We start from the raw sequence: 20,000 nt of genomic DNA on the forward strand, positions 1-20,000 counted from the left end.
AATGTGGACATCTTTACGATGCCTCAGGTAGCAACACCACTAACAAACACCTGCTACCTCAACACCGCTGACAAACACCTGCTACATAAAACCGCTAATCAACACCTGCTACATTAACACTGCTAACAAACACCTGCAACATCAAGACCAATATCCAACACCTTCTACAGCACGGCTAATCAACACCTGCTTCATAAACACTGCTAACGAACACCTGCTACATCAACACCTGCTGCATCAACATGGCTAACCAGCCCCTGCTACATCAACACAGCTAACAAACACCTGCTACATCAACACTGCTAACCAACACCTGCTACATCAACACAGCTAACAAACACCTACTACATCAATAACGCTTACCAACACCTTCTACATCAACACCTTTTATATCAACACCGCTAACAAACAAATGCTACATCAACACCGCTAACAAACACCCGCTACATAAATACCGCTAATTAACACCTGCTACATCAACACTGCTAACCAACACCAGCTACATTTGTACATTTTGTGCATTAGCTTATATAGCGAATTATGGCAAATTAGCTGTAGCTACTGGTGGGTTTAGATTTATGTGATTCTGTGTGTTGTGATGATATAAGATAACTCTACTAGCAGCGAGCTAATCAGCTAGAAAGAGATTACGTGAGGTGTTTGTGCTCCACAGCCCCTTCTGGTGGCGCTGAGGCGGCGCTGCAGCCTGAAGAGCAGTTTGCCCACTATATACGAATACACGGAGGGTCAGCCGTACTGCTACCGCATGGAGAGCTCCATCGAGGAGCCGAGCCTTTATGAGGAAGACGAAGAAGAGGATGAGGATGAAGAAGATTTGGAGGACAAGCTGGACGAGGAGCAGTGGAGCATTGTAGAGCAGAAGAGCTCCGGAAGTTTCACCTTGAACTACTGCGAGAGGTGAAGCTATGCTTTTAACCTTTTTAGCGTTACCCAGCACTGTGGCCATGGAACAGGAATAGAGAAACTGTGTGGGGAAGACGGATGGATAGAGTGATGAAGGGATGGGGATGGATGCTGCCTCTCTGCACTGATTATCGTCGCTCTCTGAGTTCCCCCCTGTTCCCTATCGTGGCTTTATCGTGATCCAGCACCATCACCACATTCACACAGAAAGTCAAACGGCGGTGAGAAAGACGACACGAGACACGCTTGATTAGCGTCACAGAAACACTGGCACACACTCACCGTTTTAGCCGTCAGCGCTGCAGCGGGAAGAGGGCGGGCAAGACTGAGGAGAAGACTGAGGAGAAGACTGAGGAGAAGACTGAGGAGAATCGAAGATGTCGATATTCTTCCCCACAAACTTTCTAAAAGTAAATTAATTAATTCCGATGAAAGATCCAGAAACATCACGCGACAGTGGACCAGATTAGCCGATTAGCATCCTCATAGTGTTTCTGAATAAGGAGTCGAGTGCTGTAGTGATACGTGTGTGTGTGTGTGTGTGTGTGTGTGTGTGTGTGTGTGTGTGTGTGTGTGTGAGTGTGTGTGTGTGTGTGAGTGTGTGTGTGTGAGTGTGTGAGTGTGTGAGTGTGTGTGTGTGTGTGTGTGTGTGTGTGAGCATGGTCAGATTTGGCTCGTACTGCCTCTGCAACACATTGCCACTAACATCACTAAACTCCACTGTGTTCTTTGCTAATCTTCCAACAAAAGCCATGAGAGCAGCTTGTGACATGAACGCTAACGAAACTGCTACGTCAAGACTTTTTTTTTCAGCGGTATGCGTTCGCTTGTCCCTCAGCCACAGGAACAGAGATTTAAAAAATATATATAATATTATAAATGCTTTTTATTATAGCGCAGCGTGTGAACCGCTAACAGTCCTGTCTTTGTGCTTTGTGTATTTTTGCTAACTTTATGCTAATACAGGATTTTTTTTAGATTACACCTCAGATTAACATTGATGTTCCAACGACTAATTTGGACGTTATATTAATCATTGCTAACAACAGGACATGGTAGCAGTAAATCAGTTTAAGCTGCACTACACAACCGGTCGCTACTAATGCAACACTTCCTGTTTCTTACACTGTTAATACACTAGTAAATGAGGAATATTACTCTTAGCGAGTAGCATTTCAGTCGCTAGGCTAAGAGAGAAAGGCTAGCATGACTAGAGCTTCGGTTTTCACTGCTTCCTGTAGCTGTTTAGTGTACAGACCTATTTAACACTTACAGCATCTGTGTGTGTGTGTGTGTGTGTGTGTGTGTGTGTGTGTGTGTGTGTGTGTGTGTGTGTGTGTGTGTGGACTTGTGTAATGTGATAATGGGGTGTGTGTGTGTGTGTGTGCGTGTGCGTGCGTGCGTGTGCGTGCGTGTGTGTGCGTGTGTGTGTGTGTGTGTATGTACTGCTGTAATGTGATAACGTGGTGTGTGTGTGCGCGTGTGTGCGCGTGCGTGCGTGCGTGTGTGTGTGTGTGTGTGTGTGTGTGTGTGTGTGTATGTGTATACTGCTGTAATTTGATAACGTGGTGTGTGTGTGTGTGTGTGTGTGTGTGCGTGCGTGTGTGTGTGTGTGTGTGTGTGTATGTGTATACTGCTGTAATTTGATAACGTGGTGTGTGTGTGTGTGTGTGTGTGTGTGTGTGTGTGTGTGTGTGTGTGTGCGTGCGTGCGTGTGTGTGTGTGTGTATACTGCTGTAATTTGATAACGTGGTGTGTGTGTGCGTGCGTGCGTGTGTGTGTGTCTGTGTGTGTTTGTAGTGCTAGTGTCAGTCCTGTAGTGATGTGTACTTATGTACTTTGAGCGTGTGTTCAACCTTTCTTTACTTTATAACAGAGCTGTTAGCATGTCTGGCCCATGTGTCAGCTGCCTGTGAGATAAATCAGACACTAAAATCTGATGCAAATCAGACACTGAGGTAATGTAAACACTGAGGTGAATTAAACACTGGGGTAAATTAAACACTGAGGTGAATTAAATACTGGGGTAAATTAAACACTGAGGTGAATTAAACACTGGGGTAAATTAAACACTGAGGTGAATTAAACACTGGGGTAAATTAAACACTGAGGTGAATTAAACACTGGGGTAAATTAAACACTGAGGTGAATCAGACACGGAGGTAATTGTTTATTGAAGATTCCTTATATTAGCTGTGTGATTGTGATAAACGATGTCAACTGTGTAACACTGTAACCTTTGACTTTATTGCTACGATACCGCTAGTTTGTTATAATGTAATATTTTTACAGGAATAATATTGTTAGCATGTATACCTCAAAATATTCTCACTCCTCTGGCAGTCGGTTTGAAGACGTGGTGCCTTATGGGGCTGCAGTGTTTTACTTTTTTCCCCAAAGAAAATCTCTGTTGCATCTTGTAGGTAGCTAGTTAGCGTTTGATGCTGTCTGAGGTAAGTGTCTGAGGTAATTGTTGAAATTTTTAATGACAGTTGTTTTCACTCTGTCTTTTCATCATCCATATTTTGAGTATTTAAGGGCTTCATCATTATTCTTAACAGCTAAAGTGTTCATGCTACTTACTAGCCTAGTTATCCGCTGTGTTGAATTTTACTGCTTGAATGTCGAGTGTGTTGCATACATGAGTGTGTAACTTCCTTCACCCAACACAAAAATATCAAATCTATGACAATAGCTAACATTTCATTTATAGATGTAGTGTGTGTTGTCTCCTGTTTGTTTCAGAGCTTATATTTTTAACTTGCTAATGTTTCAGTTAACATATAGAACTTTACTAGTTATGCTAGTACTGTAAATTTTATTTTTTAATTGCTAGTGAGCATTTGTTTCTTAGTAGCGCTAGCGTAGCATATTTCTGTAAACAATATCGAGATCATATCAGGAACCCGCTATCGGTCAATACCTAGCGTGAACACAGTTTGTGTTAGATGTAAAAATTCACGTGTATGATGTTGAACCAAGTTGCTAAGTGTGTTTTACATCACTGTTGTCTTTACAATTTCTGTGTACGTCTGTGTAACGCGTCTCAGTGTTTATGTGGTGTGTGTTGGAAAAATTGTGAAATGAACAACAATTTATACGACTGTTACATGACAATTGAGTAATAAAACCACTTATGTATTGAAATCATGTGCTAATGACTTTTATTTTAGAGCTTCAGCTCCTTACTGCAACCCACTGAGGAACCTGAGGAACTTGACATGAAATCGGTCTTCTATAAAAAAAAATAAACTGTGCCCTTTTGTTTCTGAAATGAACAGATCTTCAGGACATTTAAAAAATATAATGTAGGTGTGAGGTGTTACAGGATGTTAGTGTAGATGTGGAGGTGGAGAACATCCTGAGGTGAAGTGGAGAGCATTAAAATGGTGAAAGGCCTCACACCTTGCCATGGATTATCACATTATACTATGGTCACATGTCACTGAAATTTGTAGAGCAAAACTGACTGAATAGTTCAAAATAAAATACAGGCATTTTATATACGACTCGTTACCTCTACAACTGCTGCTCCAAACCTCACACAGAGATAAAGTAAAAGAGTGAATGGAGGACCGATGGATGGACATGTGTTTGTTGAGTCTTATTATAATATTATACTCAGTGATATGATATAACAAGCTTTAAATCTTTAAATGAGCGAATGATAAGGGAACAAGTGTTTATAGCTGCTATAATGTAAGTGAGAACAGGAAATGACTGGAAAGTAACACTAAATGGATAAAAGTGTAATCACTGGTGGGTTACTGTGGTGCAAGGGAAGTAAAGCACTCAGGCATGTGCTGTTAGAGGAAAATAATCAGTTCAAATGAATAAAACCTGACTTGAATAAAAAAGGATGATTATGTAATTAACAGTAATGAAGATGGAATAACTCTGATCTTCCTGGTTTTCATGAGAGATGCGTATCACACGTCTGATCTGTACGTGTACAGTTTTTCAGTCGACCCACGATAATTCACGACTCGGAATATTCGCGGGTTCTTGTTTAAAAAGTAACAAACAGGAAGTTGTGGATTATCCTAAAATCGGCGGGAATCTGCAGCAGGACAGAATGTTCAGGAATGTTAGGAATAACATTACAAACTGTTTTTAATAACAAATTTCACAACATTTTAAAACATTATTGAAATTAAAGTGACATAATGTCTATACGAAGTCACTAATGTACCATAGGGGCTGCATCCAAAATTCACTGATTTTCGGAACTCGCAGAGGTCTTAGACCGTAACCCCCTCGATGTTCCGGGGGGACCAGTGTACTTTAAATAAATGTCATCAACAAGTCAACAGAAAACCTGAAAACTTTTCCTGAGATGGTATTTAAATGTACCCTGGGTTTGAGTGTGTAGAAATGATATCGCTGCAGTGAGACCTGCAGAGCTGCATTCCTGCTGAACAGGAAAAGTGATGGACTTTCTCACTCCTTCTCCTCCTCCTCCTGCTTCTCGCATGGCACGCAATCAAAAGGCAAAAGCCGCAGAGATTATAAACACCTCCACTTGAGAGCTACTGAAACACGGTAGGAGCGAACTTCATGACATTTTATTCCTGACCAGGGAAAGTGTTTCATTTCAAATCGTCTCGTTTTCACCTTGTTTTCATCCACTCATAAACTATACCTTTTTACTTCATTACCTCGTTATCTGTACATCACATCTACAGGCCTGAGAGACGGAGAGACACCTTCAGCCTTCAGCCTTCAGCCTTCAGATTATATAGGAAGAGAACAATCCTATGTAGTATATAGAAAGTCTATACTTATATATATATATATATATGCTTATTTTATTGAGTGTATGAAAGATATAAAAGAGAAGAGAAAGAGAGAGGGAGAGAGAGATGGGGGGAATCTTATACTTTCAGTAAAGTGGAATTTAACCCTTTTATTCCACACAAATTGATTTATTTATTCATTTATTTGTTTGTATTTAAAATTAGCTTTATTACTTATTTTCCTATTTTTATTATTATTTTATTCATTATTAACTTTTATATATTATTTGTATATTTCTATCTCAAATATATAATGATTATTTCTATTCATTTTAATGGATTTAAGAATAATTTGGCTCTTTATTTTGTCTTTAATTCTAAAACATTTTACTATTTTTTTTTTATAATTGTATTAATTATTATAGTTATTTGATTAAAGTTACTTCACTTTTGGGTCTGTTTCTATAAAAATAGGAAAAAAGTTAACTGAAATTTTTTTTGAGGATTTTGGTGTCTTTGGCAAGGGTTAATGTGGAAGTGCATGTGTGTGTCTGTGTGTGTGTGTGTGTGTGTGTGTGTGTGTGTGTGTGTGTGTGTGTGTGTGTGTGTGTGTGTGTGTGTGTGTGTGTAAATAATTCTGCACTGAATAAATGAAGATGAATAAATGTATAAAATAAAAAGTTTATGAAATTGTTTTTTATTTTGCAGACATGGATCCACCAAACCCAGACACACACCCAGACACACACCCAGACACAGACCCAGACGCGAGGTGAGACACCTTCACCTCCACACACAGCACGTCTTCATGACGTCCATGAACTGAGAGATTTTTTGTGTGCGAAATTTAAAGCTAATGAAGTGAGAAATGAAACTCCATGTTTTCCATTAACACACACTCGAATCTTCATATAGTGTTCTGTAAACGTGGAGAGACTGAAGTTACAGATTTATATTCACTCATGTCTAAAAATTCATCACCTCACATGAGTTACTCTTAGGAAAATACAGGGGGCAAATACTTATGCAACACACACTGTAGATGTCAGTAAATCCCACATCAGGACATTTACTGAAAATCTTGAGATGGAAGAGGTTTGATGAGACTCAGTTTGAGTGTTTTACATTACACTGTAGCTCCAAGGTGGAACTCAAGCGAACATCTGACACTAAAACTCATCTGTTCCTCAGTTCCATGTGGCGTTAGAGGGACATGAGATATTTATCCAGACTGTTCTTGGTGTAACTTGAACCTTTTTCTTCTCTGAAGCAGGATGATGTGCAGGTCTCAGCCTGAGAGCAGTGAGACCCAAGCCAGAGCCAGCTCCAGATCTCTGGATGCAGCTGTTAACTTCAAAAGATCTACAGAATTGAGAAGGTAAATCATCTGCTTGAGAGCCTTTAGATTCTTCTTCTTCTTCTTTCGGGTGCTCCCGTTAGGGGTCACCAAAGCGGATCATCCACCTTCATACTACTCTGTTCTCTACATCTGCTTCTACCGGTATGTCATCTGGTCCAACCGACTTTCCACCCTGCTGTTCATCCTCTTAATCGCTGCTCTCACTTCCTCCTTACTAATCCTATCTACATCCTGCTTTACCAACTCCACATCCTCCAACCTTCTTAGTTCATCAGCTGCTCAAAATACTCCCTCCACCTTCTCAACACACTCTCCTCACTAGTCAACACATTTCCATCTCCATCCTTTATTGCTCTAACTTGCAGCACATCCTTCCCAGCTCGGTTCCTCTGCCTGGACAATCACTACAAATCCTTTTCTCCTTCCTCAGTGTCCAACTTCTCCTACAGCTCCTCATATGCCTTTTCCTTGGTTTTCACCACATCCCTCTTTACCTGCTGCTGCAGCTCCTTGTTCTCCTGCCTACTTTTCTCATCACTCTGTCGATCCCAATTCTGTTTCTCCAACCTCTTTCTCCTTCTGTTCTCCTGCACTTCCTCATTCCACCACCACGTCTCTTTATCTTCCTTTCTATTTCCAGATGTCACACCAAGAACCTTTCTATCTGTCTCCCTCATCACTTCTGCAGTAGCTCCACAATCATCCAGCACCTCTTCACCACCACCGAGCTCCAGTCTGACCTCTTTCCTGAACCTCACACTACAGTCTTCCTCCTTCAGTTCCCACCATCTTATCCTTCTTTCAGCCCTCTTTCTCTCCTCCTCTTCTTCTTCACCTCCAAAACCATCCTACAGACCACCATCTGATGCTGTCTAGCTACACTGTCCCCTGCCAACACCTTACAGTCTCCAATCTCCTTCAGGTTGTATCTCCTACACAGAACATAGTCCACCTGTGTGCACCTTCCTCCACTCTTATACGTCACCCTATGATCCTCCTTCTTCTTAAAATACGTGTTCACCACTGCCATTTCCATCCTTTTAACAAAATCTACCACCATCTGCCAACCTGAACCTCCACTCTCCTCCACTTCTCCTCCACTCTCCTCCACTTCTCCTTTCCCTGCTGTCTCTGTAGACGTCTTGCTCCTCTCCTTCCCCTCCTTCAGCCAACAGTAGCCCAATTTACACCGGTACCCTGTTGTTAATGATACCTGTGGTGGTTGTTGGTAACCCGGGTCTCGACCGATCCGCTATGAAGTTCTGATTCCTGATCCGCATATTTAATTTAGCACATGTTTTACACCGGATCTCCTTCATAACACAAACCTCCACATTTATCCAGACTTGAGACACTGAGACTCACCTGACTTCTGTAACTATAATGACTGGATCGTGTGCATTTACACGCTGATCTACAGAATCCTGACTGCTGCTTCTACACATTCATTCCTGTCCATACTCTAGTCCATGATCTGAGGTGTGTGTGTGTGTGTGTGTGTGTGTGTGTGTGTGTGTGTGTGTGTGTGTGTGTGTGTGGGTGTGTGTGTGGGTTGTATATTTGAGGTAGTATAGTATAATCTAAAATCACCAAAGGATTTTTTTTAATGAACACACACTCACGTCTCCATGAAGTGTCCAGTAAACAGTGTGGAGAGACTGGATTTAGGAACAATATGTGTGGCTGTATTCCAGCACTGCTATGATTGGTCCTCCAGACTCAGAGAGGTGGAGTCTACAGGGTGTGGTGTAGAACACACACACACACACACACACACACACACACACTCACACACTCACACGCACATATGGAAAGATTAGGTTTTCCTGTAGATTCTCTTTGTTCATTGTTATGGCAAAAAAGTGTCATGGCAGAAATTCAAAAAATTCTGATGCCAATAAAGTCTTAGTCAGACGTGACTTACTTTAGCTAAATTACACTGGAGTTCCAGGGTGGAACTCAGGTGAACTCCATGTGGAGTTAGATGAACAGGAGGTATTTATCCACACTTGACCTGCTGTAATGTGGACACTTTTCCCCTCTGAAGCAGGATGATGTTCAGCTCTCAGCCTAATAGCAGCGAGACCAGAGCCAGCTCCAGATCTTTAGATGCAGCTGTTAACTTCAAAAGATCTACAGAACCGGGACGGTAAAACAACAAGAGAAATTTCACTCTGATCTGATTTACACACACACACACACACACACACACACACACACACACACACACACACACACACACACACACACAAAAAAACGGTAGGAAATGTTTAATCGTGTTTGTACTGGGATTCAGATCTCATCTCAGAAACTCCAGCAGTCACCATACCCTTTTAACATGGCTACCACACACACTTACACTTACACAAACACAAACGCGCACACACACACACACACACACACACACACACACACAACTCGAACTCTAACCCAAACCTGAACGCTGCTCACTAAAAATATACGTTCTTTGTTCCACCATTTTCAGTGAGCAGCGTTCAGGTTTGGGTTAGAGTTCGAGTTTGGGTTCAGGTTAGAGTTCGGATTTAGGTTAGAGTTAGAGTTTGAGTTCAGTTTAAAGTTCGAGTTTGAGTTAAAATTCAAGTTGGGGATAGATTCCGAGTTTGGGTTAGAGCTCGGGTTAGAGTTCAGGTTAGTTTTTAATTGTCCTGGTGTAGCTCAGATGTTTCCTTCCTTGTTTTGTGATCTTACTAAATCTACTTTAGTCAGTTTGACAGTTTTTTTTTTTTTTTAATGACCTTTGACTGTCTTCTTCTTCAGCTCACCCCTGAACAGAACCTGGTCTCTGAGGTCGGATGTTAGTGTTTGCTCTTTTGATTCAGTGCCTGAATGTCAGGATGATGATAAGGAAGACGATGGAAGGTAAATCTGAACAGTTTAAACCTGTTAAGTGAATCAGTCATCTGTCGTCCCCTGTTGGTTAAAGTCGGTATAGCAGATCTCTGAGTTACAGTTACATCTTCACCTCTGACTGGTATAAATCTTAGACCCTGGAGACTCCCTTCATTCATCTCACATAAACACCTTGTTTACATAAAACCTCTTAATGACATAATTTACAGGACATGTGAATGAACTGTTACTATAGAAACAATAACGTCTCAGAACGAGCGCATGATATAAACCTGCACCACTGTTTTAGAGCACTAATCACCAACTGCTGACCAATTACAATCCAGTGTCATGCAGATGTTTCTACATAATGTTCACTTTGTGTTCTCTGGACCGTGTACAGGCCGAAGTCTCCGAGCGTCCAGTCCCGTATGAGTGTGAACTCTTTGGAGTCTGCTGAGTTTACGTTTGACCCTCTGGTTAAATGCAGGTAAAATATCATTCTGAAACACACACTAGCAGACGCACACAGTTATAGAATTTAGAGCTTTATAGTTGATTTACCTCAGCAGATGTGTGTGACATTTTACTGTATTTAAACCAGAATTTAATAATTCTGATTGTGTTTTTATTGAGAGGAGACAGAAGTCACAGCTGCTCTCTGAGAAAACACTCCTGTTCTATTCATCGTTTATAAAAACACCACAATTAATGTTAACGGATTTGTATTTCGTACAGGAGAAGCAATAACTCAATGGAAAGGCCTCCGAGTCTCAGTGGATCACACGAGTTTAACCCCAGGTGATTCCTCACACCTTCACTCGGCTTTTCCTTCATCAGAAATACATTCACTTCCATCTAACAGAAATTAAACAAAGCCAACTCTTCTGCAGTGAACGAGTGATTGGTGTGATTTGGGTTTTCAGGTCTCCATCTCCAGCGCTGAGCAGAGACTCAGGGATCACCGGCTCGTCAGGCGCCAGCGGTTCGTCCGCGAGTAAAGAGCAGGTGCTGACGGCTCAGTACGCCGGAGCTGAAGATGTGGCCTGTGACGCGTGCAGCGGGAGGAAATTTAAAGCCTGGAAGTCGTGCTTAACTTGTGTTCGTTCCTTTTGTGAGAAGCATGCCAGGGATCACTACAGGTGCAGGGAGATGGAGCAGCACCAGCTGGTGGAGGTCACCAAAGATCTGGAAGTGTACAAGCAGAATGCTGATTTGAAGGAGGTGATCAGGAAGCTGGAGGAAGTGAACCGGCTGCTGAGAGAAGAACTAAAGTCTGTGAAAAAGGACAGCAGCTCTCCGAGTCTTCCTGCGTACATTATCAGAGGGACAAAACCCACAGCAGGTGAGAGAGGAACCATGAGGTGAAGTTCTCGTACTGAGCGAAAATAAACTCAGAGAACTGACGGGTGAATTTTCTCCCCTGGCAGCCGACGTGGTTTTGGATCCTGAGACGGCTCACCGTACACTAGTCATCTCTCAGAGCGGGAAACGAGTGCGAATGGGCCACAAATCCAAAGTCCAGCCCGGACCTCAGAGGTTCGACAGGTGGGAGTGTGTGATCGCCAAAGACGGCTTCAGCTCAGGACGACATTATTGGCATGTATGTACACACCTGCACACAACTATACACACGTACACACCTGCACACAACTATACACGACTATACACACATGTACACACCTGCACACGACTATACACACATGTACACACCTGCACACAACTATACACACATGTACACACCTGCACACAACTATACACACATGTACACACCTGCACACGACTATACACACATGTACACACCTGCACACAACTATACACACGTACACATCTGCACACAACTATACACGACTATACACACATGTACACACCTGCACACGACTATACACACATGTACACACCTGCACACGACTATACACACATGTACACACCTGCACACGACTATACACACATGTACACACCTGCACACAACTATACACACATGTACACACCTGCACACAACTATACACACATGTACACACCTGCACACAACTATACACACGTACACACCTGCACACAACTATACACACATGTACACACCTGCACACAACTATACACACGTACACACCTGCACACAACTATACACGACTATACACACATGTACACACCTGCACACGACTATACACACATGTACACACCTGCACACAACTATACACACATGTACACACCTGCACACAACTATACACACATGTACACACCTGCACACGACTATACACACATGTACACACCTGCACACAACTATACACACGTACACATCTGCACACAACTATACACGACTATACACACATGTACACACCTGCACACGACTATACACACATGTACACACCTGCACACGACTATACACACATGTACACACCTGCACACGACTATACACACATGTACACACCTGCACACAACTATACACACATGTACACACCTGCACACAACTATACACACATGTACACACCTGCACACAACTATACACACGTACACACCTGCACACAACTATACACACATGTACACACCTGCACACAACTATACACACGTACACACCTGCACACAACTATACACGACTATACACACATGTACACACCTGCACACGACTATACACACATGTACACACCTGCACACAACTATACACACATGTACACACCTGCACACAACTATACACACATGTACACACCTGCACACAACTATACACACATGTACACACCTGCACACGACTATACACACATGTACACACCTGCACACAACTATACACACCTGCACACAACTATACACGACTATACACACATGTACACACCTGCACACGACTATACACACATGTACACACCTGCACACAACTATACACACATGTACACACCTGCACACGACTATACACACATGTACACACCTGCACACAACTATACACACCTGCACACAACTATACACGACTATACACACATGTACACACCTGCACACAACTATACACACATGTACACACCTGCACACGACTATACACACATGTACACACCTGCACACAACTATACACACATGTACACACCTGCACACAACTATACACACATGTACACACCTGCACACGACTATACACACATGTACACACCTGCACACAACTATACACACCTGCACACAACTATACACGACTATACACACATGTACACACCTGCACACGACTATACACACATGTACACACCTGCACACAACTATACACACATGTACACACCTGCACACACCTGCACACAACTATACACACATGTACACACCTGCACACAACTATACACACATGTACACACCTGCACACAACTATACACACATGTACACACCTGCACACGACTATACACACATGTATACACCTGCACACAACTATACACACGTACACACCTGCACACAACTATACACGACTATACACACATGTACACACCTGCACACGACTATACACACATGTACACACCTGCACACAACTATACACACATGTACACACCTGCACACGACTATACACACATGTACACACCTGCACACAACTATACACACATGTACACACCTGCACACAACTATACACACATGTACACACCTGCACACAACTATACACACGTACACACCTGCACACAACTATACACACATGTACACACCTGCACACAACTATACACACGTACACACCTGCACACAACTATACACGACTATACACACATGTACACACCTGCACACAACTATACACACGTACACACCTGCACACAACTATACACAACTATACACACATGTACACACCTGCACACGACTATACACACATGTACACACCTGCACACAACTATACACACATGTACACACCTGCACACAACTATACACACATGTACACACCTGCACACAACTATACACACATGTACACACCTGCACACGACTATACACACATGTACACACCTGCACACGACTATACACACGTACACACCTGCACACAACTATACACGACTATACACACATGTACACACCTGCACACGACTATACACACATGTACACACCTGCACACAACTATACACACATGTACACACCTGCACACAACTATACACACATGTACACACCTGCACACGACTATACACACATGTACACACCTGCACACGACTATACACACATGTACACACCTGCACACGACTATACACACGTACACACCTGCACACAACTATACACGACTATACACACATGTACACACCTGCACACGACTATACACACATGTACACACCTGCACACGACTATACACACATGTACACACCTGCACACAACTATACACACATGTACACACCTGCACACAACTATACACACATGTACACACCTGCACACAACTATACACACATGTACACACCTGCACACAACTATACACACGTACACACCTGCACACAACTATACACACATGTACACACCTGCACACAACTATACACGACTATACACACATGTACACACCTGCACACGACTATACACACATGTACACACCTGCACACACCTGCACACAACTATACACACATGTACACACCTGCACACAACTATACACACATGTACACACCTGCACACGACTATACACACGTACACACCTGCACACAACTATACACACGTACACACCTGCACACAACTATACACACACGTACACACCTGCACACAACTATACACGACTATACACACGTACACACCTGCACACAACTATACACACATGTACACACCTGCACACAACTATACACACATGTACACACCTGCACACAACTATACACACATGTACACACCTGCACACAACTATACACGACTATACACATGTACACACCTGCACACAACTATACACACATGTACACACCTGCACACAACTATACACACATGTACACACCTGCACACAACTATACACGACTATACACACGTACACACCTGCACACAACTTTACACACATGTACACACCTGCACACAACTATACACGACTATACACACGTACACACCTGCACACAACTATACACACATGTACACACCTGCACACAACTATACACACATGTACACACCTGCACACAACTATACACACACGTACACACCTGCACACAACTATACACACATGTACACACCTGCACACACCTATACACACATGTACACACCTGCACACAACTATACACGACTATACACACATGTACACACCTGCACACAACTATACACGACTATACACACATGTACACACCTGCACACAACTATACACACGTACACACCTGCACACAACTATACACGACTATACACACATGTACACACCTGCACACAACTATACACACATGTACACACCTGCACACAACTATACACACATGTACACACCTGCACACAACTATACACACGTACACACCTGCACACAACTATACACGACTATACACACATGTACACACCTGCACACGACTATACACACATGTACACACCTGCACACAACTATACACACATGTACACACCTGCACACAACTATACACACATGTACACACCTGCACACAACTATACACACATGTACACACCTGCACACAACTATACACACGTACACACCTGCACACAACTATACACACATGTACACACCTGCACACAACTATACACACGTACACACCTGCACACAACTATACACGACTATACACACATGTACACACCTGCACACGACTATACACACATGTACACACCTGCACACAACTATACACACATGTACACACCTGCACACAACTATACACACATGTACACACCTGCACACGACTATACACACATGTACACACCTGCACACAACTATACACACGTACACACCTGCACACAACTATACACACGTACACACCTGCACACAACTATACACACATGTACACACCTGCACACAACTATACACGACTATACACACGTACACACCTGCACACAACTATACACACATGTACACACCTGCACACAACTATACACACATGTACACACCTGCACACAACTATACACGACTATACACATGTACACACCTGCACACAACTATACACGACTATACACATGTACACACCTGCACACAACTATACACACATGTACACACCTGCACACAACTATACACACATGTACACACCTGCACACAACTATACACGACTATACACACGTACACACCTGCACACAACTTTACACACATGTACACACCTGCACACAACTATACACGACTATACACACGTACACACCTGCACACAACTATACACACATGTACACACCTGCACACAACTATACACACATGTACACACCTGCACACAACTATACACACACGTACACACCTGCACACACCTATACACACATGTACACACCTGCACACAACTATACACGACTATACACACATGTACACACCTGCACACAACTATACACGACTATACACACATGTACACACCTGCACACAACTATACACACATGTACACACCTGCACACAACTATACACACATGTACACACCTGCACACACTTATACACACATGTACACACCTGCACACACCTATACACACATGTACACACCTGCACACGACTATACACACATGTACACACCTGCACACAACTATACACACATGTACACACCTGCACACACTTATACACACATGTACACACCTGCACACACCTATACACACACCTATACACACATGTACACACCTGCACACACCTATACACACACCTATACACACATGTACACACCTGCACACGACTATACACACATGTACACACCTGCACACGACTATACACACACCTATACACACATGTATACACCTATACACACCTGTACATACCTATACACTCCTGTACAAACCTTTACACACCTGCACACACCTGTACACACCTATACATACATGTACACACCTGTACACACCTTTACACACATGTACACAGCTGTACATACCTATACACTCCTGTACAAACCTTTACACACCTGCACACACCTGTACACACCTATACATACATGTACACACCTGTACACACCTTTACACACATGTACACAGCTGTACATACCTATACACTCCTGTACAAACCTTTACACATCTGTACACACCTATGGAGACCTTTACATACATGTACACACCTTTACACACATGTACACACCTATACAGACCTTTACATACATGTACACACCTATACACACAACTGTTCTCCACCACTAATCACCACTGTTCCTTTTTGAAAGGTCTTGGTGAACTGTTGCTCCTCAGGATGGAGAGCGTTGTAACGTGAGTGTTGTGTTGCAGGTGGAGGTGAATAAGGAGTTCACGATTGGCGTGATGAAGAGCTCGGCAGAGAGGAACGGTCGCTTCGCCTTCGCTCCGTTTCAGGGCTACTGGTGCATCTTCCACTTCTGGCTCTCCTTCTCAGCCCTGGAGAATCACGTGGTGCGTCTCTCCATCAACTCCGTGCCCCAGGTGTTGGGCGTCTGTGTGGACGTGGACGAGAGGTGGGTGACCTTTTACAATGTCGACACCAAAGATCAAATCTACACCTTCAAGGACATGAAACTGGGACCTGGAGACAAGATCTACCCCATATTCCGCACAGTGGAGAAATCCATGGACCTTCAGATTAAAACTGTGAGCTGAACACAGTGTACAGGTGGCATCTAACCTGCTAGGGTTTACCTTCACTCCTCAGAGGAACATGAAGAATTTCCAGCTCCTCGAGTGAACCTGGAATGAGACTCGTGTTTCATGTTACATGCGTCTGATGTACAGATGAAAGAGTTTTGTAAATTCGCTTGTTAAATTTGTTAGCTAGTTCTGTAGAGTTGCTAAGCTACAGTAGATCCTCCTGATGACTGAATGTTGAGGGGAGCAGCTACTTGTTCAGGATCAGGTACTATTATGTGATTTTTTTCCTTCTTTATGATGTGAATGTTTTTCTCAGCAGCTGTAGTAGTGATGGAGAACTTTTCTGACATACGTTTGGAGTGAATCTTCCACAGAACCGTTAGTGTAGTTTATGGAGAACATTTTATCCCCAGGAGGGAAAGGTGTAATCTGTAATGATTAAGTGCTGTGTGTGTGATTGTGTAAAGATTCTTCACTTAATCTCCTCAGTTTCTGTGTAAAGACTCGAATGTGACTCTCAGCACTGATCTATTAATAGAATGAGATTAAAGACTCAAACACTGATTGATTTCTACTATAATTATTATTGCATATAAAACCTTTAAATAAAAACGTGTAAACGAGGTCACGTGTGTGGTGGTGAGTTCCAGTCTGGAGTTTCTTCATCATTTATTCCTCTCTAAATGTTCTGCTTGATGTTGAACTGATGCTGAACTGGATGTTGGTGATCAGAACACGTGTAAAACAGAGCGTGCGCTCGATCCTGATTGGTGACTCGCTGCGTGTTTCACCAGTCACGTTTTTATCCTCGTTAATAAAAAGAAACGAGTGATTTCACTAAATGTAGTAAAAAGTGAGGGATTTGAGTGTGAAATGTGAAGTTACAGTAAAAATCTCCCCAAATAAAATAGTTCAGTAAAATACAGATACACAAATAAACTACTGACTTTTCCTTCAGTACTGTTCAGCAGTGGTTTAGAGGAGGTTTCTGGCTGTGATTACTGGAGCGTGATGGAGGGCAGGTATGTGATGGAGAGGGAAGTGTAGTCTGGAACGTCAGTGTGTCAGGTGGAGTTTTTGTGGACTAAAGCACAACTCGCATCACGCTGATGTTCTGAGCTCATTCTGAACCTCGTACTTCAGTAAAAGCGGCGTCTTGCTGGAACACAAACTCCCCTGGAATGATGTTAAAGCAGATGTGAGGAGTCTGTGAGCTGCTGCATCTCTGGGGTCACGTCCATCAGCACACTGAGGTCAGATGTAGGAGTGTTTATGATCAAACTGTTGGGCTGTTTGATATTTTTCATGAAGTATTTTTATTAATACAATTCTGTGATCAGAGAGGAGGTGTGATGATCACAAGATCAGATGAAAATGATGAACAGAAACTGCATTAAATATGAGACATTTCGAGATCTTTGTGATCGGTGGTTGCAGATGATCACCCTAAGATTTCACACTTCACTCTTACAAATCCACCTTTCATACACACACACACACACACACACACACACACACACACACACACACACACACACACACACACACACACACACTTCAGTACCACATGTAGAGTTCTCTGTTCTGTCCCAGCACCACACACTTGGAGGCTTGGTTCCTCACAGAACCTTCAGAACATCTCCACGTCAGCATACAGAACCTCCCTCAGAGCTCGTGTCTCTTCTTCAGTATGATTTCCCGAACGAGAGCCGTCACTTCCCTCCTGATTTCCTCCATCGGTTCCTCCGGCTTCCACACATGCAGGACCTGACCCTCAGCACTCACCAGGAACTTCCAGAAGTTCCACTTGGGTATTTGTTGAACTGATTCTGTGTGTCAGTCAGAGACATTCTGTAAACACTCCAGCGACGGTAACGCAAACACAACCATAAAACACACACACTCCAGACTGATGTTTATTAGTAACACAACACTGCAGTGTAAATACATACTGTACTACAACTTCTAAATACACTTTTAAAGAAGTGTAACACTAAATCAGACCATCCTCCCTGCAGTGTGTGTGTGTGTGTGTGTGTGTGTGTGTGTGTGTGTGTGTGTGTACCGGTTCTTCAGGTTGTGTTTGTATCTGGGTTCAGTTTTTACCTGTGAGGAATCTGAAAGCTGGCTCTGCCTCTGACCCCATGATTTTGATCACGTTGAAGAAGGGAAACGTGACGGCGTAGTTGGACCTGGCGAAGGCCTCTGCGTCGCGGCCCATCCCCGGTTCCGTGTCTCCATATTGGGCACACGGGAAGGCCAGGACGGTGAAGTGGGTGGAGCCCAGGGCCCGGTGCAGCTCCTGCAGGTCTCTGTAGTTCTGCTCAGTGTGTTCACTGTGACTCGCTACATTTACAACCAGAGACACCTGAAAGTACAATCACACAGTCATCCACTGCTAGCACACTGCTAGCACACTGCTAACACACTGCTAACACACTGCTAACACACTGCTCCTGAATCCTGCATTCTGATTGGTCAGAGTTGTTAATTGTCTATAACAGCAGCTCTGAACTCCACACGCTCTTATACTTTACATTTCATTCTGAAACGGA

At 43.1% G+C, this 20,000-nt stretch overlaps 3 protein-coding genes across 13 annotated transcripts in view; 2 read left to right on the top strand and 1 right to left on the bottom strand.

Moving 5' to 3' along the window:
* lrrc75ba (leucine rich repeat containing 75Ba) overlaps positions 1-4,071 on the top strand; it is a 19,071-nt gene extending 15,000 nt beyond the window's left edge. The window contains exons 2-4 of one of the 4 annotated variants that reach the window (XR_014535669.1): positions 1-27; positions 674-2,460; positions 2,725-4,071. The exon at positions 1-27 is cut by the window's left edge and continues 319 nt beyond it. Coding sequence is in view for 1 of the 4 variants with exons in the window: in XM_083554312.1 (XP_083410438.1) it covers positions 1-27; positions 674-922 (276 nt within the window). In the remaining 3 variants the exon portion in view is untranslated. Of the gene's footprint in view, positions 28-673 lie in introns of all 4 variants that reach the window. The other 3 variants (XR_014535670.1, XR_014535671.1, XM_083554312.1) reach the window with 3 other exon arrangements.
* Positions 4,072-5,388: 1,317 nt separating this feature from the next.
* The window catches only part of LOC310732793 (uncharacterized protein), a 339,677-nt gene continuing 325,065 nt past the window's right edge, over positions 5,389-20,000 (top strand). Inside the window, exons 1-10 of one of the 8 annotated variants that reach the window (XR_014535547.1) lie at positions 5,389-5,466; positions 6,369-6,432; positions 6,931-7,038; positions 9,068-9,169; positions 9,799-9,900; positions 10,274-10,360; positions 10,609-10,671; positions 10,797-11,215; positions 11,301-11,473; positions 17,113-17,965. Coding sequence is in view for 4 of the 8 variants with exons in the window: in XM_083553463.1 (XP_083409589.1) it covers positions 6,371-6,432; positions 6,931-7,038; positions 9,068-9,169; positions 9,799-9,900; positions 10,274-10,360; positions 10,609-10,671; positions 10,797-11,215; positions 11,301-11,473; positions 17,113-17,457 (1,461 nt within the window). In the remaining 4 variants the exon portion in view is untranslated. Of the gene's footprint in view, positions 5,467-6,368; positions 6,433-6,930; positions 7,039-9,067; positions 9,170-9,798; positions 9,901-10,273; positions 10,361-10,608; positions 10,672-10,796; positions 11,216-11,300; positions 11,474-17,112; positions 18,069-20,000 lie in introns of those variants that run through there. The other 7 variants (XR_014535548.1, XR_014535549.1, XR_014535550.1 and 4 more) reach the window with 7 other exon arrangements.
* Positions 18,738-20,000, bottom strand: part of gpx8 (glutathione peroxidase 8 (putative)) — a 2,676-nt gene continuing 1,413 nt past the window's right edge. Inside the window, exons 2-3 of the mRNA XM_083553479.1 lie at positions 19,552-19,813; positions 18,738-19,274 (exon numbers count right to left, since the gene is read on the bottom strand). Coding sequence (XP_083409605.1) covers positions 19,111-19,274; positions 19,552-19,813 — 426 coding nt within the window. The 3' untranslated portion in view covers positions 18,738-19,110. The remainder of the gene's footprint in view (positions 19,275-19,551; positions 19,814-20,000) is intronic.

This window comes from Silurus aristotelis (genome assembly GCF_946808225.1).
Source record: "Silurus aristotelis genome assembly, chromosome: 11".
NCBI classification, from domain to species: domain Eukaryota; kingdom Metazoa; phylum Chordata; class Actinopteri; order Siluriformes; family Siluridae; genus Silurus; species Silurus aristotelis.